The 27,480-nt window shown below is 44.1% G+C and overlaps 1 protein-coding gene across 3 annotated transcripts in view; it reads right to left on the bottom strand.

Moving 5' to 3' along the window:
- Positions 1 to 27,480, bottom strand: part of MICALL2 (MICAL like 2) — a 976,695-nt gene that overhangs the window by 339,684 nt on the left and 609,531 nt on the right. The window contains exons 8-10 of one of the 3 annotated variants that reach the window (XM_044089760.1): positions 26,512 to 26,550; positions 14,101 to 14,139; positions 4,502 to 4,595 (exon numbers count right to left, since the gene is read on the bottom strand). In XM_044089760.1, coding sequence (XP_043945695.1) covers positions 4,502 to 4,595; positions 14,101 to 14,139; positions 26,512 to 26,550 — 172 coding nt within the window. The remainder of the gene's footprint in view (positions 1 to 4,501; positions 4,596 to 14,100; positions 14,140 to 26,511; positions 26,551 to 27,480) is intronic. The other 2 variants (XM_044089761.1, XM_044089762.1) reach the window with 2 other exon arrangements.

Below are 27,480 nucleotides of genomic sequence, written 5' to 3'. Positions count from 1 at the left end.
TGCATGATTACATGATTAGCCATGCTGCCAGGTTTAGAGTCTGTAGTTGATTGTGCAGGATCTGATTGTTTTGCTGGGACAGTAGTTGTGGTCTTTGAGGCAAGGTCCATGCTGGGTATTGAGACAAGTTCCTTAGGATTGGGTACCAGTATTGGCGGGGCCAGTCCGGGGCAATTAATATCATCTTTGGCTTCTCTTGTCTGACTTTTAGGAGGACCTTGGATAGAAGAGGCAGAGGAGGAAAGGCGTAAACTGATAGGTTTTTCCAACTGAAGGATAGGGCGTCCACTTTCCATGCTTGTCTGTGATAAGTCCTTGTGCAGAATCTTTTCAATTGATAATTTTGAGGAGAGGCAACTAGATCTATGCCTGGGCTCCCCCATTTCTCTGTTATCATGCTGAAGACTTGTGGATTTAGTTTCCACTCGTGAGGATCCATAAGGTTTCTGCTTAAATCGTCTGCCAGAGTGCTTTGTTTTCCTGGCAGGAATTGAGCTTGAACATGTATTTGGTAGGTCAAAGCTTTGTCCCACAGTGCCATGGCTAATCTGCAAAGGGGGTATTAGTGTGTGCCCCCTTGCTTGTTTATATACCACATGACTGTGGAGTTGTCCGTCTTTATCAGTAGTTGTCCTGGATGAAGTAAGTCCTTGAAGGCTGTTAAAAAACAGCTAGCATCTCTTTCTGGTTGATATGTAGATGCATTTGGTTTGGTGCCCATATGCCCTGAATGCATCTTCCTGCCATGTGGGCCCCCCAGACATAATCTGAGGCATCTGTTGTTAAGGTTTGGTTGGCAGGGGCTAGAGTGAAGGGTCATCCCATGTTTTGGTGACAGGCCTTTGCCCACCACAGAAACTCCCGTTGCAGGCAGGGAATGAGAGGAATCATTGTTTCCAGACTATGTGAATGTTGACTCCATAAACTTTTTAGGTACCACTGAAGTTTCCTCATATGCAGTCTTGCATACAGGATTAGTAGGATGCAGGATGCCATGAACCCCAGAGCCTGCAGAATTTGTCTTGCAGAAGACTGGGTTTTTGTTGCCATCAGTTTGAAGTAAGTAGTCAGCTGCCTTTGTCTGGCATAAGGTAAGCCATCTGGGCAGTTGTATTCAAGCTTGCACCCAGGAATGTTATCTTTTGAAAGGGTACAAGTTGTGTTTTCTTTTCGTTTATTGTGTACCCTAGGCATGATAGAAGCCTTTTCACAAACGCCAGGTGTCGAAGAAGAGTGTCCTTGTTCTCTGCTTGAATGAGACAGTCGTCTAAGTAAGGATATATTTGTATACTTCTTTGTCTGCAAAATGCAATTACTGGTGCCAGGCACTTTGTAAAGACCCTGGGCACAGTAGATAAGCCAAAGGGCAGTGCAGAGAATTGGTAATGCATTAAGCCAGCCTTGAATCTGAGGTATCTTCTGCACGACTGTCTTATTGGGACATGCAGGTATGCCTCTTTTAGGTCTAATGTCACGAACCAAGCATTCTTGCCCAGCATGGGCAGAAGCTGCTGCAAAGTCAGCACTTTGAATTCTGGAATGTCCAGGTATGTGTTCAAAATTGATAAATCCAGTATTGGCCGCCAGGCCTTGTCCTTTCTGGGTACCAAGAACAGTCGAGTAAAAACCTTGTCCTTTTTCCTGTTCTGGTACTGGCTAAATGGCCCCCATATCTATGAGGGACATAACCGGTTTCTGTGCCTCTGCCCATTGATTTATGGGCAGATCTGGCCAACCATTTGCCATTGGCAGAGTGTGGAAATGGAATCTGTATCCCTGTGATACTATGTTTAGTACCCATTTGTCCTGGCTTATTAACTGCCAATTTTGAGCAAAACCTGCTAATTTTCCCCCTAAGGGTGCTGTCAAAAGGTAAGTGCTTGGTGTAGGCAGAGGGAAATCATTGGGACTGTGTTCTGCAGGTTTGCGCTTTATCTCCCCATTGCTTTGACCTGTATGAATCTTGCGCCTGGTATCTGGAACCCTTTGGGCATCTGGATTTGCCCCTTTGAGCTCTGTCTGACACAGGAAAGGACCACTTTTTTGTAGGCCAGTGTCTACTGAACCTTGGTGACTGCACTTGCACGAAGTCTTTAACAGTTTGCATAGCTTTGTCTTCCATTTTCTTTAAAACCTCTTCTGCCTTAATACCAAACAGAGAATCATGCTGTAAAGGTGCATCCAGCAATTTAGCTTTAACATGACCAGGCAAATTTTGTTCCTTTAACCAAGCATGCCTCCTAATCACAGATCCAGTAACTGCGGCCCTGCAAGAGGCCACTAAGGAATCAAAACCACATTCCAAAGTATGCTTTCCAACTTTTTCAGCTGCATGCAATAATTCCTGCAATTCTTTACTTTCTGCACATTCTGAAATCAACACCATTTCTGTTTCAGCAATCCCATAACATGTTGTTGGCACTTAAGCATATGAAATTGACAGTTTAAGGCCTTGACTGCCAAGGATGCAGATGTATAAACCTTTTTTCCCCATCTGTCAAGTGCCCTTGAATCTCTGTCAGAGGGGGTAGGATTCTTTGCTGTTGAGGCCTTAACTCCCTTTGGACCCTGTGAAATAGTTTCAGGATCAGCAGCAGGGTTTCTAAATAAAAATTTATGTGAGTCAGGGACCCTGTAATGTCTGTCAGTCTTACTGGGAGCCGGAGGTAAGGAGTCAGGGGTGAAGCTCGACTCCGAAAACACATCATCCACAATGTCTAAAACAGGGGGAATGGCTAAAGGCTTGTGCTGAGGGAGAAGAAGGAAATCCCTGAGCCTCTTTTTTGATTCTGAGAAGTCTTGATTCTCCCAGTGAAAATGCTCCCTCAAAGTATGCAACGTTTCTCCAAATGAATAATCCTCTGGAGGAGATGCAGATGGAATAGACTCCTCAGCATCAGAATCCTCATAGGGAGGTATAGATAATTTCTGATCAGAAGAGGAATCAGAAGAAATAGAAACCTGATCTGAAGATTCATAATCAGTGTCTTGCCTAGGCCTCTTATCTGGAGGGGGATGGGTACCCCTGATCAAGGTAATAAGGTCTTCAGTCATTTTGATCATCTGTTTTTTTAGGCATAGAGTCCTGTGCAAGTGGCTCATGCGTCAGTTTTTTAGTTTTAGAAGTTTCCTTTGTCTTTGGTTTTGCAGCTGTCATTGGTTTGATATATAAATGTTGAGGTCTGACTACACCCTCAGAAGCCTGCTCAGCGGCTCCAGACCCATCCGAGGGAGATACTTCTGTAAGTCCAATACCTTGAGTATCTTGCGGCATGCCGGACTCCACATGGGTGTCAGTAGAGGCCTGCGACTTCGAAGGTAGCGGGTATCAGGGGCTGCAAAAGCGCCCGAGTACCAGCGAACTGGCGACTGGCTTAGGAGAAGCTTTGTCGTCGGTTTTGGATCTCTACTGCCTTTTTCTGTCCTTTTCTTTGCATCTTTTATGCACTGAGGTAGTCGGATTGATATCCGATGACATTTCTGGGTAGATAAAAAGGTTTCCAAAATACTTTGATGCAAAAATATACTGACGCTTAATAGTGTGTTGGTTAAAGCTAGCACAAAACCGACAGCCAAGCACATTGTGATCAGGGCCTAGGCAAGGAATACAGTATAAATGGAAATCCTTATGAGGTATTTGCTTCCCACAAGTAATACGATTAACTTTTTCTGACATCGGTAAAAAGCAAGAAAAAAGTTTCCTCAACGGGGTAATTAGCTTTAGTGAAGACTTCGGTTCTGAAACTCAAAATCGAATATTTCAGTAGTCGGCCGACCGACACTTGCGAAATGCTTCTGCTTCGGGCACCGCGTGGTAAGAAAGACTAAAGAAAAGGACACTGGCTGCATGTTTTACACCCCTGACTACCTGACGTCATAGAACAGAAGACAGCAACCGACGCAGGACCCATGACTTTGGAATTCAGGCCGATTGAGGGCAACCTGCCAGCAAATTACCCAAACATAATGACTGCAACAGTGAAACACGAAGAACATCTGATGAGTTCAGACACAAGCAAATACATGTGTGAATGTGTAACGTGTTCCTAAGCATGGGTACTTCTGTACAAAGATAATGAATTCTGATTAGTAGAGAACATAAGCCTACTAAAAGGACCCATCAAGGTATGTGCTTGACGACAGATTACTACCAAGTTACGATTTGCGTACCAAACGTCTTGACTTTCACTAAGTCTTGGCTATGACAACACTGGAAACAGCAATACTGTCATCATTAAACTTCACCTTTGAGCAAAATGCTCTCACCTTGTATACATATTTTTTAAAGTAATTACTACACTTATTACTGCTTCCTTCACAATTATTTTGCTTCTGACCCTAAAAGTACTGAATATCTATTGCACCCTGCATCACTCTTTTCTTAGTCTATTGGTAATGCTGAACATGAGTAGTATTCCTGGCCAAAGGGATGCAACAGAAATTTGTTTTTCCTTTGCTACCACAGCCATTCTGAATTCAAACATAGAGCTTAAAACATTACCTTTCTGAAGGTGAAGGTCCTTTATCAACATGTTTCAGTCGAGATCGCCAGTCAGCTGGGGACTCAGATTTACTGCTCTCAATTCTTGGTGGTGCTAGACAGGAGACCAGAGAAGGGAAAAAAGAAATTAGAAGATGTTGAGTAACAGAAAATCATTAAGGCAAACATGTATTTTTTTATCTGCTATGGGAAAATGCCAAGCAATGCTGGGGACTGTACTGTACTGTTAACTACTGTTTTGCTCTCTGCTATGACAAGAGATCTTGCTCTCTATTTTCACCAATTAAGACATTTTGGCATCAATGTATGGCTAGCAGAACAGTATGGTAGGCAAACTGACATGTACCACTACAGTAGCTTAAACTGTAATCCCCAAATTTACTTTCTCCAACTGTCACTCAAGACAACACAGAAAATACAACTTGTGGCTAGGTGACACCATGCTATAATTTTGTTTGCAGTGTTCTTACCGGACATCAAATGCACTCTGAATGAAGAGGGGCACTGAATACATTAGCCTCATCCTAGCTAAAGGTAAAGCTATTTATTTACAACCTACATAACATTAATATTCCCTAACTTAGTGCTTAATGCATTCAGCATTCTATAACAACTGTACATTTATAAACATCTGAATGTATCATGCAGATACAGTTTGTAGTTATTCAAATCATTATCAAACTTTTCAACTTCCCAGCCACCCGTAACAAGCAAGCACACATGCACAAACACCCAAACACACCCACGCAAACCACTATTAAGATTAAACCACTGCCAAAATGAAGAGCAATGACAACAGTTTTGGTAAAACAGCATAGTAATATAAGCAAGCAGCTCAACCTTTAGCTTTGGGGGTCTTATATTTCTAAAGTTAAATTTGGCAGAATTGGACAAATATGAAATGTGCATATGCCCAGGGATTCAGAAACATTTACCACATTTCAGTAGGTAACAGTGTGTGATGAGCGGTCATGTACAATGTGGTAACCATGCATAATGAGCAGATATGTGTAGGGTGAAAGTAATTCTGAGACACAGTGGTGAGTAAGCAGCATAGTTGCTTGAGGAATACTCTAATTGTAGTATAATAGTATAATAATGAGCAAAAGCATTAACATGAGAGTGTCCATATGCAAATGAGATAAAACAACATGGCAGACTGATTCAGAAATTTATAGTGTGCGTGACATGATGTATGATCACCACTGTTAATGACTACAGAGAAATTCTAGTGTACATGCAGGACAGTAGCAGTAACACGTTAGGGGTTGCCATGGCTCTAATGAGCACATACATGCAACAGATTACTATTGCTGCTACTAGCGATTATGGTACATATCGTCACCCTTGGAGCCACAGTGTCATCTAACAGCATGTATCATTATATGGTCTTCACAACACCAACTTTGCAGGCCAGTACTTTGTGGATAGGGACATGACACAAGAGCTACAACACGTACGTTAGCCTTATCACCAGGTTTGTGGGAGTCGTGGATTACTTATCCAAGTTGATACTAATGTATGTATGGCTTTACATATGCTATCTACAGGGACCTTTCAGTGACCAACATGGGACACTGTGGGGGTATCCCAGGCATATGCCTTAAGAATACTTCATCAGTTTCTCAGTACCATGTTGCATCATGTTGGAGCAGCATATGTGGTTCCTCATGTACCAAAGGGAAGACACCCAGAACTGTATGGTATTTCTATAATATGACCTGCTTCCTTGAATTACTGAGGGTCACAGATTGTGCCCACACATTGAGCTGATGAGTAGGGAGTGTGAACTATAAAGTGTACCACTCCATCAACTGACAGGTGGTCTGTAATGCACAGGGTACCATCTACAATATATATGCAGGCCACCTGGGCAGTTACCATGACTACCACATGTGGCACAAGTGACCTTTATCAATGGTTTGTGAGCAGTGACATTTCTCCACAGGCATCTCACTGGTGATGCTGGATATTCATGGAGCACTGGTTGATGATATCTATCTGAATTTCACAGACTATATCAAACACTGGATACAGCTATGACCTGTCACCTTGGAGTGTGTGCTTGGGCTGCTGAAGGAATACTTTTAGATGCATCAGGAATACTTTTAGATGTATCTAGTAGTGCTCTGGAGTATGATCTTGGCACCTGTGTTAACATATTTTCAATGTGTGCAATGTTACATAACATGATAATGCGGAAGTAACTGCAACAGGGAGGCCATACACACAAGGAACATCTCCCAGTGCATCATGCAATGGAGGGTCAGCCAAATAAACAGTCAGTGGAGGACCTAACAGCAGGGGATAAACTTGCTAAACAGATGTGAGCAAAATATGCCATGGCACAGAAAAAGAGGCAGCAACTACACATAGCATTGACCCACAGGAAAGTATATACACTAGATTGAAACACAGTGCAGCAACTACTGCTGAAGCTGCACCCCAGCATACCTGCAAGCACACCACTACAGCTCCCGAGACCTCTCACACACTGGTAACCAGTGACAGTGGTCTCTCACAAAGCATTTTGCAGTACTTACCTCGAAACCCATCTCAGACACTGTGTGCACTCAGACATCTTCTGAGTATACATCACTCACATTCATGTTCCTTCCCACACCAGTGCATATGTAACAACTGTTTCTTGTCCTTAAAAAAATAAAAGTAAAATGGGTACATACAAACCCAATATTAGTCTGTGAATAGGCTGGCCACATGGTGCTTCAGACACTGACTACTCAAGTAACAAAGCACGGTTATTATTTGCATGGGAGGGGGATGAACATGAATGTGAGTGCTGTGCAAACTGAAAATGTCTTGAGTGCACTCAGTGTCTGAGATGGATCTGGAGGTGAGTACTGTAAAATGCTTTGTGAGGGGCCATGGACACTAGCTGCCTGTGCATGTGATGCTAGGGGCTGTAGTGAAGTGTTTGCAGTTAAACTGGGGCACAGCTTGAGCAGTACATGCTGCACTGTAGTTCCATCTAACACATAAATCAACAGCATGCATGGAAGATGTGCACAGACCTGTCTACATCAGCTGCCCCTAACCATGAATGCCACAGGTAGTAAAGTACAGTTTTGTACCTACCATAAATGTAGATGTCCGAGAGGTATGCATCTGCAGTCCTAACAAATGGGTTGTCCTGCCTCAGGCAGCCCTTCGGTCGGCCGGATTCCAAAGTCTGGGTCTGGCCTCGGCTGATGTCGCACTTCACCCGATGTCATAGCTGCTGTTAACCGGGTATAAAGGCATCAGCCGGCACCATTTTCCTCAGTGTTTCTTGCCCCAGATGCCAGGTGCCCTCTAGGAAGGCTAAATTTGGATACATGCAAATGTTTCCAAACAATAGAGAGCAAATAGAAATAAACATGTATATACATATATACAAACAAATACACCATAATGGATTCCCCCAGCTAGCTACAAGATGGGCAAATACCCTAGGAGTACCACAGAGGGGAAGGAGGGTGGGTAATCCTGACTGCAGATGCATACCTCTCGGACATCTACATTTATGGTAGGTACAAAACTGTACTATGTCCTTCAAGGATGCATCTGCAGTCCTAACAAATGGGTAGAATACCATAGCCAAACTGGGGGAGGAGGTACTAAGAAGATTATGGTGTAGTTAAGATCCCTTGCAAAACAGCAGTGGCAAAACCTGCTCGGGATCTGGAGTATAAAGGTAGATTATAATGCTTGGCAAATGTATGCACGGAGCTCCAAGTAGCAGCCTCTAAAATGTCTTTGGTAGCCACTCCTCGTAAAAAAAGCTGTAGTAGTGGCTGTAGCCCTTGTGGAGTGAGGTCTGATGTTTTCTGGAGTTGTCTTTCCATGATAAGAGTAACAAAATCTAATGCAATTTCCTATCCATTTTGAGATTGTCTGTTTTGAAATTGCTTTTCCTTCCATTCCTGTTGCATATGCTACCAGAAGCTGGTCAGTTTTCCTATTGTTCTTGGTTCTGTCCAGGTAGTAGCACAATTGCCTATGCACATCCAAGGTATGTAGTAGTCTTTCCCCCCTGTTCTGTGGGTTGGGGAAGAATGTAGGTAGGTGGATTGCTTGGTTTAATGATACCCTGGAGACCACCTTTGGCATAAAAGTAGGATTAGTTCTCATGGACACTCTATCCTGATGGAAGATAAGGAAGGGCTGTACTGCCATTAATGCCTGTAATTCAGAAACCCTTCTTGCTGAAGTGATTGCAAGCAGGAAAGCAGTTTTCCAAGATAAGTACTGTAATTCTGCTGTTGCTGCTGGTTCAAAAGGGGGAAGTGTCAATTTTTCTAACACAAAGTTCAAGTCCCATGTAGGCAATGGTGGCTTCCTTGGTGGCTTTACATTTTAATTCCTCTCAGGAACTGCCTGAGTAGAGGATGAGAAAAGACTGGAGGATCCATGTTGTATTCTGCTGAAATTGCTGACGCATGAATCTTAATGGAGGAGTAGGACAGGCCATTGTGGAAAAGCTCTGCTAAGTATTCCAGGATGTTAGCTATGTTTGCCAGTGATACATTTTCTCCTTTTGCTGCACTCCAAATGAGATATCTTTTCCATTTTGCTGAATAAGTTTTTCTTGTTGAGGGTCTGCGAGCCTCCAAGATGATGTCTTTAACCCTTTGAGATAAATCTGGGTTATTTTGTCTTATGCAATGTTCCAAGCAGCTAGCTGCAGTGTTTTCAAGTTTGGATGCAGGATTTTGAAGTTTTTCTGTGTTAGCAGTAAAGGAACTAGGGGTAGAGGCCATGCGTGTTCCCGAGACATACTCCTCAGTAGTGGGTACCAATGTTGCCTCGGCCAGTCCGGAGCTATCAGGATGATCCTTGGGTGATCTTCTTTGATCTTCAGTAGCACCTTGTGCATCAAAGGAAGAGGTGGGAATGCATATGCTGTCAGGTTTTCCCAACTGAAAGATAGGGAGTCCACCTTCCAAGCAAGTGGGTGGTATGTCCTTGTGCAGAATTTTTTCAATTGGTGGTTGTGTGGGGATGCGAATAAGTCTATTTCTGGTAGTCCCCATTTCCTTGTAATGGATTTGAAGATGTCTGGATGCAGCATCCATTCGTGGGCATCCGTGGTAGTTCTGCTTAAGTTGTCTGCTAGTATATTTTCTTTTCCTGGCTCAAATATTGCCTGGAGCTGAATGTTGAGGTTCAGGGCCACATTCCAGAGGTCCATTGCCATCCGGCATAGAGGATATGAATGTGTGCCTCCCTGTTTGTTGATATACCACATAACTGTGGTGTTGTCTGTCCTTATCAGCAAATGACCCTGTTGAAGAAACGGTCTGAATGTCTGAATTGCCAGTTTTACTGCCAGCATCTCTTTTTGATTTATGTGTAGGTTCAGCTGGTCTTGAGTCCATAAGCCTTGTATGCACTTGTCCAGCATGTGTGCCCCCCAACCGAGGTCTGAGGCGTCCGTGGTGATAGTCTGGCTTGGGTGAGGGCTGTGGAAGGGCAGTCCTTTGTTCAATTGACAGGCCTGAGCCCACCATCGGAATTCTTGCTTCAGGCATGGAATTATTGGAATTTGGGTTTCTAGGCTGTGCTTGTGCTGAGACCATAAATTCCTTAGGTACCATTGCAACTTCCTCATATGTAGTCTGGCATGTGGAATCAATATTATGCAGGATGCCATGTAACCCAGGGCTTGCAGGACTTTCCTTGCTGTAAGCTGGTTCTGTGTTGTTAATGCCATGAAATAGAGTGGTAGGTGCTTCTGCTTTTCTGCTGTGAGGAATGCCATTTGGTTTGATGTGTCCAGTTCTGCACCCAAGAAAGTTATCCTTTGGGATGGTATCAGCCTTGACTTTTTTATGTTGACTGTGTATCCCAGGGCTTGCAATAGGTGAATGACCTTTCTTAAATCTTTTGTTAATTTGTTTTTGTTGTCTGCTTGTAACAGGCAGTCGTCCAGGTATGGGTAAATTTGAATTCCCTGAAGCCTGCAATGAGCAATTACTGATGCCAGGCATTTCGTGAATACTCTGGGCGCAGTAGAGAAGCCAAAAGGCAATGCTGAGAATTGATAATGCTCTGATCCTGCAAGAAATTTGAGGTATCTTCTGCAATTTGGTTGTATGGGGACGTGCAGGTATGCCTCCTTGAGATCTAGAGTTACCAGCCAAGACTCCTTGCCCAGCATGGGAAGAAGCTGCTGTAGGGTCAGCATCTTGAATTTTGGAACAATGAGATATGTGTTCAGAGCGGACAGGTCGAGAATAGGTCTCCATTGGTTTTCCTTTCTTGGCACCAGGAAAAGTCTGGAGTAAAATCCTTGTCCTTGTTCCATAGACGGTACCTTTTCTATAGCTCTCATCCTTAGTAAGTGGTCTATTTGTTCTAGAGCGTTTGTCTTTTGATTTGGAGGTAGGTTTGGCATTCCTCTCTTCCTTGGTAGAGTATGGAAGTGAAACCTGTAACCTTTGTCTATTGTCTGTAAAATCCATTTGTCTCCTGTAATGTAATGCCAGTTTACTGAAAATAAGGCTAGCTTTCCGCCTAAGGGTGCTTCTAGTTGTTCCCTGGTAGGCGGTTTCAGAGCCAAGTCACTGTGATTGTCCTGTGGAAGTGGTAGTGGCTGGATCTGTGGCAGTACTTCTCTGGTTGTTAGGCTGCCACTGACGTCCCCTGTAGGCACCTCTGGATTGACCTCTGCCTCTTGGGCGCCTATTCCTGCCTCTCTGTGTTCTGGTGGTGTCTGGAAAGGACCAATTCTTGGAAGGCCAGTTCCTACTAAACCTCGGAGGCTGGACCTGTAAGAAATCCTTGACTGTCTGGACAGATTTTGCTTTCTCTTCCACCTTCTTCAACACTTGCTGTGCAGGGGAGCCAAACAAACTGTGTTTTTCCATGGGAGCATCTAGGAGCTTTGACTTTACATGGTCTGGTAAGGACTGCTCTTTTAACCATGCATGCCTTCTGATCACTGTACCAGTCATAGCTGATCTAAAGGAAGCCTCCAGTGCATCATAGCCGCATTTTAAGGAATGATTACTGACCTGCTGAATGTTATGTACCAATTCCTGAAGGGACTTTCGGGCTAAAGGTTCAGGCGAGGACAGTTTTTTAGTTAACTGATCTAACATAAATTCCTGATACTGAATCATGTGGAATTGACAGTTTAAGGCCCTAGCCGAGAGAGTAGCAGAAGTATAAACTTTTTTACCCCATCTCTCTAAGGCCCTAGATTCCCTTTCAGAGGGGAGGGGGTTTTTGGCAGAGGCAGCTGCTACAGCTTTGGGGCCCTGTGAAATAGTTTCAGGATCTGCAATAGGAGGCTTATACAAGTGATAATGTGTGTCCGGAAACCTGTAGTATCTGTCGGGCTTAGCAGGGGCCGGAGGAAGAGAGTCAGTAGCAGTACAAGGATCATTAAATGCATCATCCACAACTGTAAGTACTGGAGGAATGGCTAAAGGCCTATGCTGTGGCAAATGTAAAAAGGTCCTAAGCCTTTTCCTAGAGTCTGAAAAATCCTGGCCCTGCCATTGAAATTGTTCTCTCATAGCATGCAAGGTTTCCCCAAAAGAAAATTCCTCAGGAGGAGAGGCAGAAGGAATGGAGTCTTCTGCATCAGAGTCCTCATATGGAGAATAAGGGCCTTCTGGAGGGTTTGTATTTTCTGAATCATCAGAGGAGTAATCTGAAGAAACTGGCTCAGGGGGCTCTGCTCTAGGCCTCTTCTCTGGAGGGGGGTGAGAGGCCCTGTCAGGGAGAGGTTGGGATCCCCTGATCAAAGAAAATGAGATCCTCTGCTAGACTAAGCATTTGAGTACTAGAGCTAGGTCTGTGAGAGGGGGTTTTAGCAGGCACGGTCTTTGTTGATTTGGCTGCTTTAGCCCTGGTAAAAGCCTTAATTGACATGGATGCAGGGGGCCTAGCAGCTCCACGTGCAGGAGTAGATATATCTAAAGGGATAGTATCTGATAAATCCTGAGAACCTGTAAGAGCAGGTGGAATATCAGTAGCAGATTCAGCCATGCTGGATGAGGCCTCGGTAGTAGGAGGCATGCTTTCGGCCGAAGGAAGAACCGAGGACTCGGTTTCAGCCGAAACAGAGACACTCGCGGTTGGCTTAACCGCGGTTTCGGCCGAAACCGCGGACCGTGAGTGTCGGTCCTTTTCCTTACGCTTTTTAACTAATTGTGAAGTCGGAGTCTCCGACGGCATGTTGTAAGCAAAAGCGGAGCCGAAAAACTCCTCTGCAAACTCCGACCGACGTCTAAGTGTCCGTCGGTTGAAGGAAGCACAGGCTAGACAAGCTGCTACGTCGTGGTCTGGGCCTAAACAAGGTAGGCAGTAAGAGTGGAAATCTTTATGAGGTATTTGTTTCCCACAAGTTAAACAGTTATTCACTTTTTCTGACATCGGCTGAGGCAAGAAAGAGTCCCCAACGGGGTACTTAGCTTTTTAGAAGTCTTCGGTAGTAGCAATCTCTGGTTCTGACCGACCGGCACTTGCGAACAGCTTCTGCTTTGGGCGCCACGCGGCAAGAAAGACTGGGGAAAATGGCGTCGGCTGATGCCTTTATACCCGGTTAACAGCAGCTATGATGTCGGGTGAAGTGCGACATCAGCCGAGGCCAGACCCAGACTTTGGAATCCGGCTGACCGAAGGTCTGCCTGAGGCAGGACAACCCATTTGTTAGGACTGCAGATGCATCCTTGAAGGACATCAAGGCCTTGCCCAGATGTAGTTATGCTAAATGACTGTGAGTGATATGAGTTAGCAGACATGGTAATGGTGTGAGAATCATGGCTTTGGTGATGTCCTCTCTTGCCAGTGCACACTCAATGTCACCATGGAAGCAGTAGCTCTGCTTGACCATTTCAATAGAGGCAGAAGTGGATCAGCTTTGTGAACCACACCTGTCATGTGGCATGAGAGCATGTGAGGAACTGACATTAAGCAGCAGATGACCAATCCAGTTCCAAATGTCACACATACGAGACATGCAGTCCAATAGGTCATCACACATACACACACCCTGCAGTAACCATATCATCTCTGCAAAGGCTGCCTGCAGTAACCATATCATCTCTGCAAAGGCTGAGGTATTGCTAGTCTATGCTTTCATGACGTTCCTGCACATACTTTGGGTTTTCTCCCATTGGCACATCAGGTTCTGGGGGATGGTGGTGTCCATGCTATCTACATGCACCAGTATGCAAACCCTAACGGTCATTCCCATGCCCTAAGAAGCCTGTGACACATATATTCCTGGGCCACAGAGGTGACACTGGTTTGACTGCTTGTGTCCAGACCAAACTGTCCTTCATGTGTGGTGTATGTTTTTTGAGTGGGAGGCACAGAGGCTGTGTCCATGTTCTGGGTAGTGGATCAGGTCTACACACTTCCTGTGTCCAGCACTGATACTGTACTCCCTAACTGTGCCAGATGTTCAGTTATAGTTTTGTCAGAGTTAGACCTCTTTCCAACATCAGGAAGTGGAAATTCCATGGTGGTAGAGAAATATCTGTGAAGACACCAAAGCATACGACCCAATATAAGTATAAACCAACACCTACTGCAGAATAATTAGGCATGGAAAGTAGTGCCAGTAATGGGTAATATAACCTTACCTTGTGCAGGTTCCCTTGTAGCTTGTATCCCTGATTTACCTAACATACAAGAAGCATGCAAACAATGTCACACTCAATAATAAAGAATAAACAAGTCATCCATGCCTTTATAAAAGGAGTGCACTGCACTTTCCATTTCAATATTCACAATTAGTGCTCATTTCCAGATGGCTGTTCAATATCGTTAATATGCTTAGAGCTGCATCATGCATGCTAAATAAACAACAGCTGACTCAGCGCAATCACAGAGACCATGTTTCTGAATGCCAGGGATGGAGCCTCCAGTTAAACATAGCAAAACATTCTCACAGAGAAATTGTTACTTTAATTGACTTGATCTGTATACATTATACAAAACAGATATTGTGCAATAAGAAGTGTGGCATAGCAAAAGAGAAGCACTGCGGTGTTGACATTTTAGCAACTAATATTGTGCATAAGAACATTTATTTTACAGGCACAGACACCTTCCCACCTACCTAATCAAACATCAGTAGCATACTGTAGCACCATTACTTCCAGGGAACACATGCTACAACCTTAGCCTCCATAAAGGTTTTATGCCAAGTGAATGGAAAACAGCAGCAGTTTTTCCCTTGTATAAGGGAGGACCTTCCACTGACCCAAGCAATTGCAGACAAATGAGTCTCTGACCAACCCCATATGTAAAGCCATGGAAAGAATTATCATGGAATTAATCAGTAAGGACACGGGAACCTCCGAACACTGGACAATCTCAGTTCGGATTTATCAAAGGCAGGTCATGCTTATTCAACTTGGTGGACTTTTTTGAAAAGATCACCACATCAATGGATGAAGGTAAATACACACCACCAACCTCGACCTGACCAAGGCTTTTGATGCAATCTCCCACTTATGCATAGTAGAAAAGTTTTATAAACTAGGAACAAAACCCCCTCATCACAAGGTGGAGTGCCAACTGGCAAATAGATAGGATGCAAGATATCAAAACAGGGGAAGCTACCTCGACAAAAGGGCCAGTCACCAGTAGGAGTCCTCCAGGGACTGGTGCTGGGACGTCTTCTGTTCAGCATCTACTTCTTAGAAGTAAAAGCCAATACCAATGGGCTTTGGCTAAGTATGTTTGCAGTTGACTGAAAGCTAGGAGCAATGACTGAATCTCAAAAAGACTTTGCCATCCATCAGGAAGGCTTGTCAAAAACAAATAACTGTAAGTCAAACTCATGGACTAAAGCCAAATTCCAAAAACTGTATTATCATCTTGTTTGGAAAGACAGTTCCCCTGGAAAACTACTACACTGACATCACACTCCTAAGAGGTGACCCAGTAGCTTGGGATTTTGTAACTTATATGGATAGTGACCTAACCTTTTACCAGCATGTGTTCACGGTGGTAAGGAAGTCCTTCTATATTTCTCAGTTCATAAACAAAGAGATTATCTCTATATCCAGGGATGATGTCGTCCCCCATTATTCAGCCCTCATTAGACTAATCACAGAGTACAATGTCCTTTTGGCATGGATCTGTCCAGGTGCATGCAACATCTAGAACGTACAATTGTGTACACTTACCATAAATGTAGATGTTTGAGTGTATTCACTGTTGCAGTCATCACATTTGGGTTACCTCTGCCAGGGTAGCCCTCAGTCGGCCCAAATACCAGAGGCTTAGTATTTCTGCATCAGATGCTGTCACTCCAGGACTGACGTCAGGTTGTCAGTGGCATAAAATCTGGCAGCAGATGCCATTACATTCGTTTTTCTTGCCCTGTCAGGAGCCCCCAATAGGGAGCTAGGTAATGGGTGAAGAACTCCACCAGTAGAAAGTAAATACCAAAAATTCCTTGCAAGGAGAGAGAGAGTGAGAGAGAGAGAGAGAGAGAGAGAAGACAAGGAGGATGGAGGGAGGGAAAACAGGACTGCAACAGTGTATACACTCGAACATCTACATTTATGGTAAGTGTACACAACTGTACTATGTTCTTTGTGTTTCACTGTTGCAGTCATCACATTTGGGTTGATTCCCAAAGCTGAAGAAAAAGGTGGAGGCAGTCAAGAAGACTGGGGGCTGGCTAGGATGTCCTGCAAGACTGCGGTAGCAAAGCCTGCCCTGGATTTGGAGAAGATAGGCAGGTGGTAATGCATGGTGAAGGTATGAAGAGATGTCCATATTGCAGCCTCCAGGATGTCCCTGGTGGGGACCCCTCTGAGGAAGGATGCAGAGGTGGAGGTTGCTCTGGTGGAATGTGTCCTGACCCCCTTGGGGGGAGGTTTCCTATGCTGTTTGTAGCAGAAATGGATCCAGCATGCTATCCATTTGGAAATTGTTTGTTTGGATATGGCCTTGCCCTCTGCTCCTGCATTGAAGCTGACTAGCAATTGATCAGTTTTTCTAAAAGATTTAGTCCTGTCTAGGTAGAATCTGAGCTGTCTGTGCACATCTAGAGAGTGTAGAATCCTTCCCCCCTTGTTTTGTGGGTTAGGGAAAAAGGTGAGCAAATGAATGGATTGGTTGAGAGCCACACCAGACACCCCTTTTGGCATGAAAGATGGGTTAGTCCTGAGGGAGACCCTGTCAGCATGGAAAATGATGAAGGGCTCTACAGCTATAAGTGCTTGTAGCTCTGATACTCTTCTAGCTGAAGTGATGGCTAGAAGCAAGGCTGTCTTCCAAGAGAGACATTTTAACTCTGCAGAAGCTGCAGGTTCAAAGGGTGGCAGGGTGAGCTCTTCCAACACAAAGTTTAGGCCCCAACCCTGAGGTAGGTGCTTTTCAGGGTGTTCTCAAGCTGTTAGCCCCTCTAAGGAACTGTTTGATGAGAGGGTGTGACAAAAGAAGTGGCTCTGTGCTGAAATGAGCAGAGATGGCAGAGGCTTGAATTTTAATAGAAGAGAAAGATAGACCCCTGTGTAGTAGGTCTGCCAGGTAATCCAATATGAGAGGTAGGGAGGGCTGTGCCGTTCCAGCTCCTTAGCCTGGATCCAGGTGAAAAATCTTTTCCACTTGTCAGCATAAGCCTTTCTAGTGCTGGGGCGTCTTACCTCACATATAACATCTAGAACTTATTTGCGTAGACTGGCAGCTTGAGTAGAGGTCAGGGAATAAAAGCATGAATTCTCCATTCCTCTGGGTCAGGAGTGTTGGGATCTGAGGTAGGTGCCATGGTGGCAGGGGTGACAGGCTGCTGACATGGAAAGTCTGGGACAATCAGGATTGTCCTCGGTTTTTCCTCCCTTCTTTTGAGCAGTACCCTTGAAATGAATGGTAGAGGGGGAAATGCATAGACTGAGAGGTTTACCCACTGAAAAGATAAGAGAATCCACTTTCCAGGCCTTGTTGTGAGGCTCCCTGGTGCAGAATTTGCAGAGCTGATGATTTTAGTGGGAGGCAAAGAGGTCGACCTTTGGGGTGCCCCCATTTCTGGGTGCAAGGGTGAAGGTTGTTTGGTCTAGCTGCCACTCATGTGGGTCTAGCAGGTTTCTGCTTAAGTTGTCTGCCAGAGTGTTTAGAAAGCCTGGTAGGAACTGTGCTAATAGGTGTGGCTGAATGGCTGAGGTCATGTGTCAAAGGGTCATGGAGAGCCTGCACAGAGGATAACAGTGAGACACTCCCTGCTTGTTGATATACCACATCAGCGTGGTGTTGTCTGTTTTGACTGGTAGAGGCCACCGGGGAGAGAAAGGGTCTGAAAGCTGTCAGGGCATGCTGAACAGCTAACATCTCTTTTTGGTTGATGTGCAGATGTATTTGATTTGGGCTCCATTGGCCCTGAATGTACCTGCCATCCAGGTGTGCAGCCCAGGCATAGTCTGATGCATCTGTGGTGAGGGTCTGGGTGGCGTCGGGCTGTGAGAAGGGAAGTCCCTTGTTGTGGCAGCATGCTGCAGCCCACCAAAGAAAATCTTTCCTTAGACACAGTATCGCTAGTATAAGAGTTTCCAGGTCTTGAGAGTACTGATACCAAAGGCTTTTTAGGTACCATTAAGTTTCCTCATATGCAGTCTGGCATATGGAATGAGTAGAATGCAAGAAGCCATGAACCCCAGAGCTTGGAGGATTTTCCTTGCGGATAACTGGGGTCCTGGTGGCTAGTTGAGAGAAGTAGGCTGTCAGGTAGGATTGTTTTTCTGGTGTAAGGAATGCCAATCTGGGATGCTGTGTCCAGGCTTGCTCCCAGGAATACAATTTTTTGTGTGGGTACTAGTTTGGATTTCTTTTCATTGATAGTATAACCACAGGGAGGTCAGTAGGTTGTTTACAAAGGTCAGGTGCTTTAGCAGCTTTTCCCGACTGTCTGCCTGAATCAGGCAGTCATCTAAGTATGGGTAAATTTGACTATTTATTTGTCTGCAAAAAGCAATGGCGGGAGCCAGACATTTTGTGAAAACTCTGGGAGCAGTGGATAAGCCAAAGTGAAGCACAGAGAACTGAAAGTGCAGTGATAATGCCCTAAAACGCAGGCATTTCCTGCATGATAACCTGACTGGGATGTGTAGGTAGGCCTCTTTTCGGTTTCGGGTGGCTAACCAAGCTTCCTTGAAAAGCATAGGTAGAAGCTGCAGGAGGGTGAGCATTTTGAATTTTGGTTTCACCAGAAAGGTGTTTAGAATGGATAGACTGAGGATGGGGTGCCATGTGCCTTTTCTTCTGGATACCAGGAAGAGTCTGGAGTAGAAACCTTGTCAGATCTGTTTTGCAGGAACATGCTCTATTGCTCTCATAGAGAGCAGGGAAAGGAGTTACTTTTTGGCCTCTGCCCACTGGTTTGGGGGAAGATAGTACAGTTGTGTACGCTTACCATAAATGTAGATGTTCGAGTGTATTCGCTGTTGCAGTCATCACATTTGGGCTATCTGCTTGCAGTAGCCCTCAGTCGGCCTGATTAACAAAGTCTTGGGTCCTGCGTTGGTTGCTGTCTCTTCTTCCATGATGTCAGGTAGTCAGGGGTATAAAACATGCAGCAGACGCCATTACATCAGTTTTTCTTGCCCCAGATGTCAGGAGCCTCCATAATGGGAAGCAATAAAATATATCCATATATACACATATATATACATATATATCTATATATCTATATATCTATATATCTATATATATATATATATATATACACATATATAGAAGGATATACCTCCAAAAAAGCAAATACACCAAAAAGCTTTTAAGCATAGGAAAGGAGAGTAGAGGTATAGCCAAAAAGGTCAGGGGGCTGAAGGGAGAGTAACCAGGACTGCAACAGTGAATACACTCGAACATCTATATTTATGGTAAGTGTGCACAACCGTACTATGTTCTTCGTGACTCACTGTTGCAGTCATCACATTTGAGTAGATTCCCAAAGCTAAGGATGAGAGGAGGAATTTATATAGCATTAGGACCAGCTGTAAGGCCCTGCAAGACTGCAGTGGCAAAGCCAGCTCTGGATTTAGAGAAAATTGGCAAATGGTAATGCTTGGGGAAAGTAGGTACAGAACTCCAGGTAGCAGCTTCTAGGATGTCCCGTAGGGACACCTCTGAGAAAGGCTGTAGAGGTAGATGCAGCCCTGGTTGAATAGGTTCTGATCCACTGTGGGATAGGTTTTCCATAGTGCTTATAGCAGAAATGAATGCAATGGTCTATCCATTTAGAAATGGTTTGCTTTGAAATAGCCTTCCCCTCTGCCCCTGCAGCAAATGCCACCAGCAGTTGTTCAGATTTCCTTTGAGGTTTAGTCCTGTCCAAGTAAAATATAAGTTGTCTGTGCACATCTAAGGAGTGCAGTATCCATTCCCCTTTGTTCCGTGGATTAGGAAAGAAGGTTGGCAAATGAATAGACTGATTAAGAGCCACACTGGATACCATCTTGGGCATAAAGGAGGGATCGGTTTTGAGGGACACCCTGTCCGCATGAAAGATGATGAAAGGCTCCACTGCCATAAGGGCCTGTAATTCAGATACCCTTCTTGCTGAAGTGATTCCTAAAAAGAAGGTTGTCTTCCAAGAAAGGAATTTTAAATCTGCACTAGCAGCTGACTCGCAAGGAGGAAGAGTGAGTTTCTCCAATACAAAGGTAAAGCCCCAGATAGGAGTTGGGGCTCTCCTGGATGGTCTTAAAATTTTGGCCTCTCTGAGGAACTGGATGAGAGAAGAGGGGAGGTTCTGTGTTACAATGAGCTGAAATGGCTGAGGCATGAATTTTGATGGAGGAAAATGAAAGGCCCCTGTGAAGCATCTCAGTTAAGTATTATAGAATCTGAGGTAAGTTGGGCACTGCTGTGCTCATCCCTTGAGATTGGTTCCAAGCACAGAATCTTTTCCATTTTACAACATAACATTTTCTAGAACTAGGCCTCCTTCCCTCTAAAATGATATCCATCACTGGTTTACTGAGGGATGGTAAAGGAGAGATTAGGTAATTAGCCAGGCTGCTAAGTTCAGGGTTTGAAGCTGAGGGTGCAGAATCTGGATCTCCTGCTGAGACAACAGGGTAGGGGTCTGAGGCAGGTGCCATGGGGCCAACAGTGACACACTGCGCAAGAGGAGTTACCAGTGTTGGCATGGCCAGTCTGGTGCAATCAATATCATCCTTGGTTTTTCCTGTCTGATCTTTAGTAGTACTTTGGAGAGGAGAGGCACAGGAGGAATGGCATAAATTGAAGGACAGAGCATCCACTTTCCAAGCTTGTTTGTGGAGAGTCCTTGCGCAAAACTTGTCTAATTGGTAGTTCTCGGGGGAGGCAAACAGGTCTATATCTGGGCTCCCCCATTTGTTTGTCAACATGTTGAAGGTCTTTCGTTCCAGTTTCCACTCGTGTGGATCCATGAGGTTTCTGCTTAGTCTGTCTGCCAGTGTATTTCATTTTCCTGGCAGGAATTGAGCTTGTAGATGCACTTAGTAGCTCAAGGCTGTGTTCCACAGTGCCATGGCTAGTCTGCAGAGGGTGTAAGAATGGGTACCCCCATGCTTGTTTATGTACCACATAACAGTGGTGTTGTCCATCTTTTTGATTGATATGCAGGTGCATTTGACTTGGGTTCTATTTGCCCTGAATGCACTTCCCTGCCAGGTAAGCCACCCGTGCATAGTCTGATGTGTCTGTTGTTAGGGTTTGGGTAGCAGGGGGTAGAGTGAATGGCAGTCCCTTGTTTTGGTGGCAGGCCTCTGCCACCAAAGGAACTCTAACCATAGGCATGGTATGATAGGAATCATTGCTTCTAGATCCTGAGAATGTTGACACCATAGGCTTTTTAGATACCATTGTAGTTTCCTCATATGCAGTCTTGCATATGGAATTAGAAGAATGCAGGAGACTATGAACCCCAAGGCTTATAGTATTTGCCTTGCAGATAGCAGGGTTTTTGTGGCCACTTGTTTGAAGTAGGTTGTCAAATGAATCTGTTTCTCTGGCGTGAGGAAAGCCATCTGGGAAGTTGTATTCAAGCTTACTCCCAGGAATGTAATTTGTTGACAGGGTACCAGGTGTGATTTCCTTTTGTTTGTGGTGTACGCCAGACAAGTTAGCACCCTTTGTACAAAGGCCAGATGATTCAAAAGTATGTCATGTCTTTCTGCTTGAATTAACTCGTATTAAAAACAAAAAACTGTTAAGACCATAAAAATAAAACGTGGCAACCTACTGACAGGTACAATCCTTTAATTAATGAAGCGCTTTTCGTTCAATGTAATTCTTTGAACTTCTTCAGATACATGTACAATTACAAATTGATTTAAATATCTATGATGTCAAGTCAGCTGATCCCAGCTTACTACAAATTAAAAGGGCTATGCTATAGTATTAAAAATACTTGAAGTATTTAAAGTAAAACACTAAGGACATCGCAGAGCAAATAAAACCATTTACATTTCCAATTCATCCTAGTGTAGTATAAATAACTGGGTCTCTATCAGAGGGGGGTAGGATTTTTTGGCAGTAGTAGCTTTAATGCCCTTGGGTCCCTGTGAAATGGTCTCAGGATCCGCAGAAGGATTTTTAAAAAGGAACTTGAAAGAGTCAGGGACCCTGTAATATCTATCAGGTTTCCTGGGAGCAGGAGGTAAAGAGTCAGGGACCAAGCTAGATTCCAAAAAGGCATCATCAACAATGTCTAGTACAGGAGGTATGGCTAAAGGCCTGTGCTGGGGCAAGAGTAAGAAATCCCTAAGCCTCTTTTTTGAATCAGATCAGAGAAATCCTGACTTTCCCAACGAAAATGCTCCCTGAGAGTATGCAAGGTTTCACCAAAAGAGAAATCCTCTGGGGGGCAAGCAGAGGGACTAGAGTCCTCCTCAGCATCAGAATCCTCATAGGTAGATAAGGGTAAATCCTGGTCATCAGTGGAAACAGAAAATTCAGAATCCGGGTCAGAAGTATCATAAACAAACTCAGTCCTAGGTCTCTTATAGGGGGAAGGCTGGCTTCCCCTGATTAAAGAAATACGGTCTTCAGCCATTCTTATCATTTGTTTTTAAGGCAAACAGGTCTGACCATGTGGTCTGGGCGTCAGTTTTCTAGGCATGGTTCGAGTTTTAGGCCTTAAAGAAGAAAATGACATCAGTTTAATACCAAAGTCAGTAAGCCTGAATACACCCTCAGAAGCTGGTGCCTGCACAGCGGCTCCGGACCCATCCAAGGTAGAGACATCCGCAGGTTCCACAGTTGAAGCATCTTGTGGCATAATGGACTCTGAATGGGTCTCAGTAGAGGCCTGTGAATCAGAAGTAGCGGGTATCAGGGGCTGCGAAAGCACCTCACTGAGTACCGGCGAACTGGCGACTGGCTTAGAAGAAGCGTCGTCGGCAGCTTTGGACCTAGGTGGCCTGTCTCTGTCTTTATCTTTGCATTTTTTAAGAATGTGACCAAAGACATATCAGGATAATTGAACTGAGCACCAAAACATTTTGAAGCGTAAATATACAGATGACAAATAGTTTGTGGTTTAAATAAGGCACAAAACCGACAGAGATGTATGTCGTGGTCAGGGCCTAGGCAAAGAATACAGTACGAATGAAAATCTTTATGAGGTATTTGCTTTCCACAGGTAATGCAATTATTTACTTTTATTGACATCAGTTAAGACCATGAAAAAGTTTCCCAAACGGGGTACTTAGCTTTTAGTTGAAGACTTCGGTTTTGAAATTCAAACACAAAAATTTCAGTAGTCGGCCAACCGGCACTTGCGAACTGCTTCTGCTTCGGGCACTGTACAGCAAGAAAGACCCGTAACAGGCAAGCACACATGCACAAACACCCAAACACACCCATGCAAACCACTATTAAGATTAAACCACTGCCAAAATGAAGAGCAATGACAACAGTTTTGGTAAAACAGCATAGTAATATAAGCAAGCAGCTCAACCTTTAGCTTTGGGGGTCTTATATTTCTAAAGTTAAATTTGGCAGAATTGGACAAATATGAAATGTGCATATGCCCAGGGATTCAGAAACATTTACCACATTTCAGTAGGTAACAGTGTATGATGAGCGGTCATGTACAATGTGGTAACCATGCATAATGAGCAGATATGTGTAGGGTGAAAGTAATTCTGAGACAAAGTGGTGAGTAAGCAGCATAGTTGCTTGAGGAATACTCTAATTGTAGTATAATAGTATAATAATGAGCAAAAGTATTAACATGAGAGTGTCCATATGCAAATGAGATAAAACAACATGGCAGACTGATTCAGAAATTTATAGTGTGCGTGACATGATGTATGATCACCACTGTTAATGACTACAGAGAAATTCTAGTGTACATGCAGGACAGTAGCAGTAACACGTTAGGGGTTGCCATGGCTTTAATGAACACATACATGCAACAGATTACTATTGCTGCTACTAGCGATTATGGTGCATATCTTCACCCTTGGAGCCACAGTGTCATCTAACAGCATGTATCATTATATGGTCTTCACAACAACAACTTTGCAGGCCAGTACTTTGTGGATAGGGACATGACACAAGAGCTACAACACGTATGTTAGCCTTATCACCAGGTTTGTGGGAGTCGTGGATTACTTATCCAAGTTGATACTAAAGTCTGTATGGCTTTACATATACTCTCTACAGGGACCTTTCAGTGACCAACATGGGACACTGTGGGGGTATCCCAGGCATATGCCTTAAGAATACTTCATCAGTCTCTCAGTACCATGCTGCATCATGTTGAAGCAGCATATGTGGTTCCTCATGTACCAAAGGGAAGACACCCAGAACTGTATGGTATTTCTATAATATGACCGGCTTCCTTGAATTACTGAGGGTCACAGATTGTGCCCACACATTGAGCTGATGAGTAGGGAGTGTGAACTATAAAGTGTACCACTCCATCAACTGACAGGTGGTCTGTAATGCACAGGGTATCATCTACAATATATATGCAGGCCACCTGGGCAGTTACCATGACTACCACATGTGGCACAAGTGACCTTTATCAATGGTTTGTGAGCAGTGACATTCTCCACAGGCATCTCACTGGTGATGCTGGATATTCATGGAGCACTGGTTGATGATATCTATCTGAATTTCACAGACTATATCAAACACTGGATACAGCTATGACCTGTCACCTTGGAGTGTGTGCTTGGGCTGCTGAAGGAATACTTTTAGATGCATCAGGAATACTTTTAGATGTATCTAGTAGTGCTCTGGAGTATGATCTTGGCACCTGTGTTAACATATTTTCAATGTGTGCAATGTTACATCACATGATAATGCGGAAGTAACTGCAACAGGGAGGCCATACACACAAGGAACATCTCCCAGTGCATCATGCAATGGAGGGTCAAGCCAAATAAACAGTCAGTGGAGGACCTAACAGCAGGGGATAAACTTGCTAAACAGATGTGAGCAAAATATGCCATGGCACAGAAAAAGAGGCAGCAACTACACATAGCATTGACCCACAGGAAAATATATGCACTAGATACAACTCACACACTGGCAACCAGTGACAGTGGTCTCTCACAAAGCATTTTGCAGTACTTACCTCGAAACCCATCTCAGACACTGTGTGCGCTCAGACATCTTCTGAGTATACATCACTCACATTCATGTTCCTTCCCACACCAGTGCAAATGTAACAACTGTTTCTTGTCCTTAAAAAAGTAAAAGTAAAATGGGTACATACAAACCCAATATTAGTCTGTGAATAGGCTGGCCACATGGTGCTTCAGACACTGACTAATCAAGTAACAAAGCACGGTTATTATTTGCATGGGAGGGGGATGAACATGAATGTGAGTGCTGTGCAAACTGAAAATGTCTTGAGTGCACTCAGTGTCTGAGATGGATCTGGAGGTGAGTACTGTAAAATGCTTTGTGAGGGGCCATGGTCACTAGCTGCCTGTGCATGTGATGCTAGGGGCTGTAGTGAAGTGTTTGCAGTTAAACTGGGGCACAGCTTCAGCAGTACATCCTGCACTGTAGTTCCATCTAACACATAAATCAACAGCATGCATGGAAGACATGCACAGTCCTGTCTACATCAGCTGCCCCCAACCATGAGTGCCACAGGTAGTAACAAGGCCTTGCCCAGATGTAGTTATGCTAAATGACTGTGAGTGATATGAGTTAGCAGACATGGTAATGGTGTGAGAATCATGGCTTTGGTGATGTCCTCTCTTGCCAGTGCACACTTCCACACTCAATCTCACCATGGAAGCAGTAGCTCTGCTTGACCATTTCATTAGAGGCAGACGTGGATCAGCTTTGTGAACCACACCTGTCATGTGGCATGAGAGCATGTGAGGAACTGACATTAAGCAGCAGATGACCAATCCAGTTCCAAATGTCACACATACGAGACATGCAGTCCAATAGGTCATCACACATACACACACCCTGTAGTAACCATATCATCTCTGCAAAGGCTGCCTGCAGTAACCATATCATCTCTGCAAAGGCGGAGGTGTTGCTAGTCTATGCTTTCATGACGTTCCTGCACATACTTTGGGTTTTCTCCCATTGGCACATCAGGTTCTGGGGGATGGTGGTGTCCATGCTATCTACATGCACCAGTATGCAAACCCTAACGGTCATTCCCATGCCCTAAGAAGCCTGTGACACATATATTCCTGGGCCACAGAGGTGACACTGGTTTGACTGCTTGTGTCCAGACCAAACTGTCCTTCGTGTGTGGTGTATGTTTTTTGAGTGGGAGGCACAGAGGCTGTGTCCATGTTCTGGGTAGTGGATCAAGTCTACACACGTCTTGTGTCCAGCACTGATACTGTACTCCCTAACTGTGCCAGATGTTCACTTATAGTTTTGTCAGAGTTAGACCTCTTTCCAACATCAAGAAGTGGAAATTCCATGGTGGTAGAGAAATATCTGTGAAGACACCAAAGCATACGACCCAATATAAGTATAAACCAACACCTTTACTTTACACCTACTGCAGAATAATTAGGCATGGAAAGTAGTGCCAGTAATGGGTAATATAGCCTTACCTTGTGCAGGTTCCCTTGTAGCTTGTATCCCTGATTTACCTAACATACAAGAAGCATGCAAACAATGTCACACTCAATAATAAAGAATAAACAAGTCATCCATGCCTTTATAAAAGGAGTGCACTGCACTTTGCATTTCAATATTCACAATTAGTGATCATTTCCAGATGGCTGCTCAATATCGTTAATATGCTTAGAGCTGCATCATGCATGCTAAATAAACAACAGCTGACTCAGCGCAATCACAGAGACCATGTTTCTGAATGCCAGGGATGGAGCCTCCAGTTAAACATAGCAAAACATTCTCACAGAGAAATTGTTACTTTAATTGACTTGATCTGTATACATTATACAAAACAGATATTGTGTAATAAGAAGTGTGGCATAGCAAAACAGAAGCACTGTGGTGTTGACATTTTAGCAACTAATATTGCGCATAAGAACATTTATTTTACAGGCACAGACACCTTCCCACCTACCTAATCAAACATCAGTAGCATACTGTAGCACCATTACTTCCAGGGATCACATGCTACAACCTTAGCCTCCATAAAGGGTTTATGCCAAGTGAATGGAAAACAGCAACAGTTTTTCCCTTGCATAAGGGAGGACCTTCCACTGACCCAAGCAATTGCAGACAAATGAGTCTCTGACCAACCCCATATGTAAAGCCATGGAAAGAATTATCATGGAATTAATCAGTAAGGACACGGGAACCTCCTAACACTGGACAATCTCAGTTCGGATTTATCAAAGGCAGGTCATGCTTATTCAACTTGGTGGACTTTTTTGAAAAGATCACCACATCAATGGATGAAGGTAAATACACACCACCAACCTCGACCTGACCAAGGCTTTTGACGCAATCTCCCACTTATGCATAGTAGAAAAGTTTTATAAACTAGGAACAAAACCCCCTCATCACAAGGTGGAGTGCCAACTGGCAAACAGATAGGATGCAAAATATCA

This window comes from Protopterus annectens, chromosome 12.part0 (genome assembly GCF_019279795.1).
Source record: "Protopterus annectens isolate FY-2018-M chromosome 12.part0, PAN1.0, whole genome shotgun sequence".
NCBI lineage: Eukaryota > Metazoa > Chordata > Ceratodontiformes > Protopteridae > Protopterus > Protopterus annectens.
This window is presented reverse-complemented; position numbering and strand designations above follow the sequence as displayed.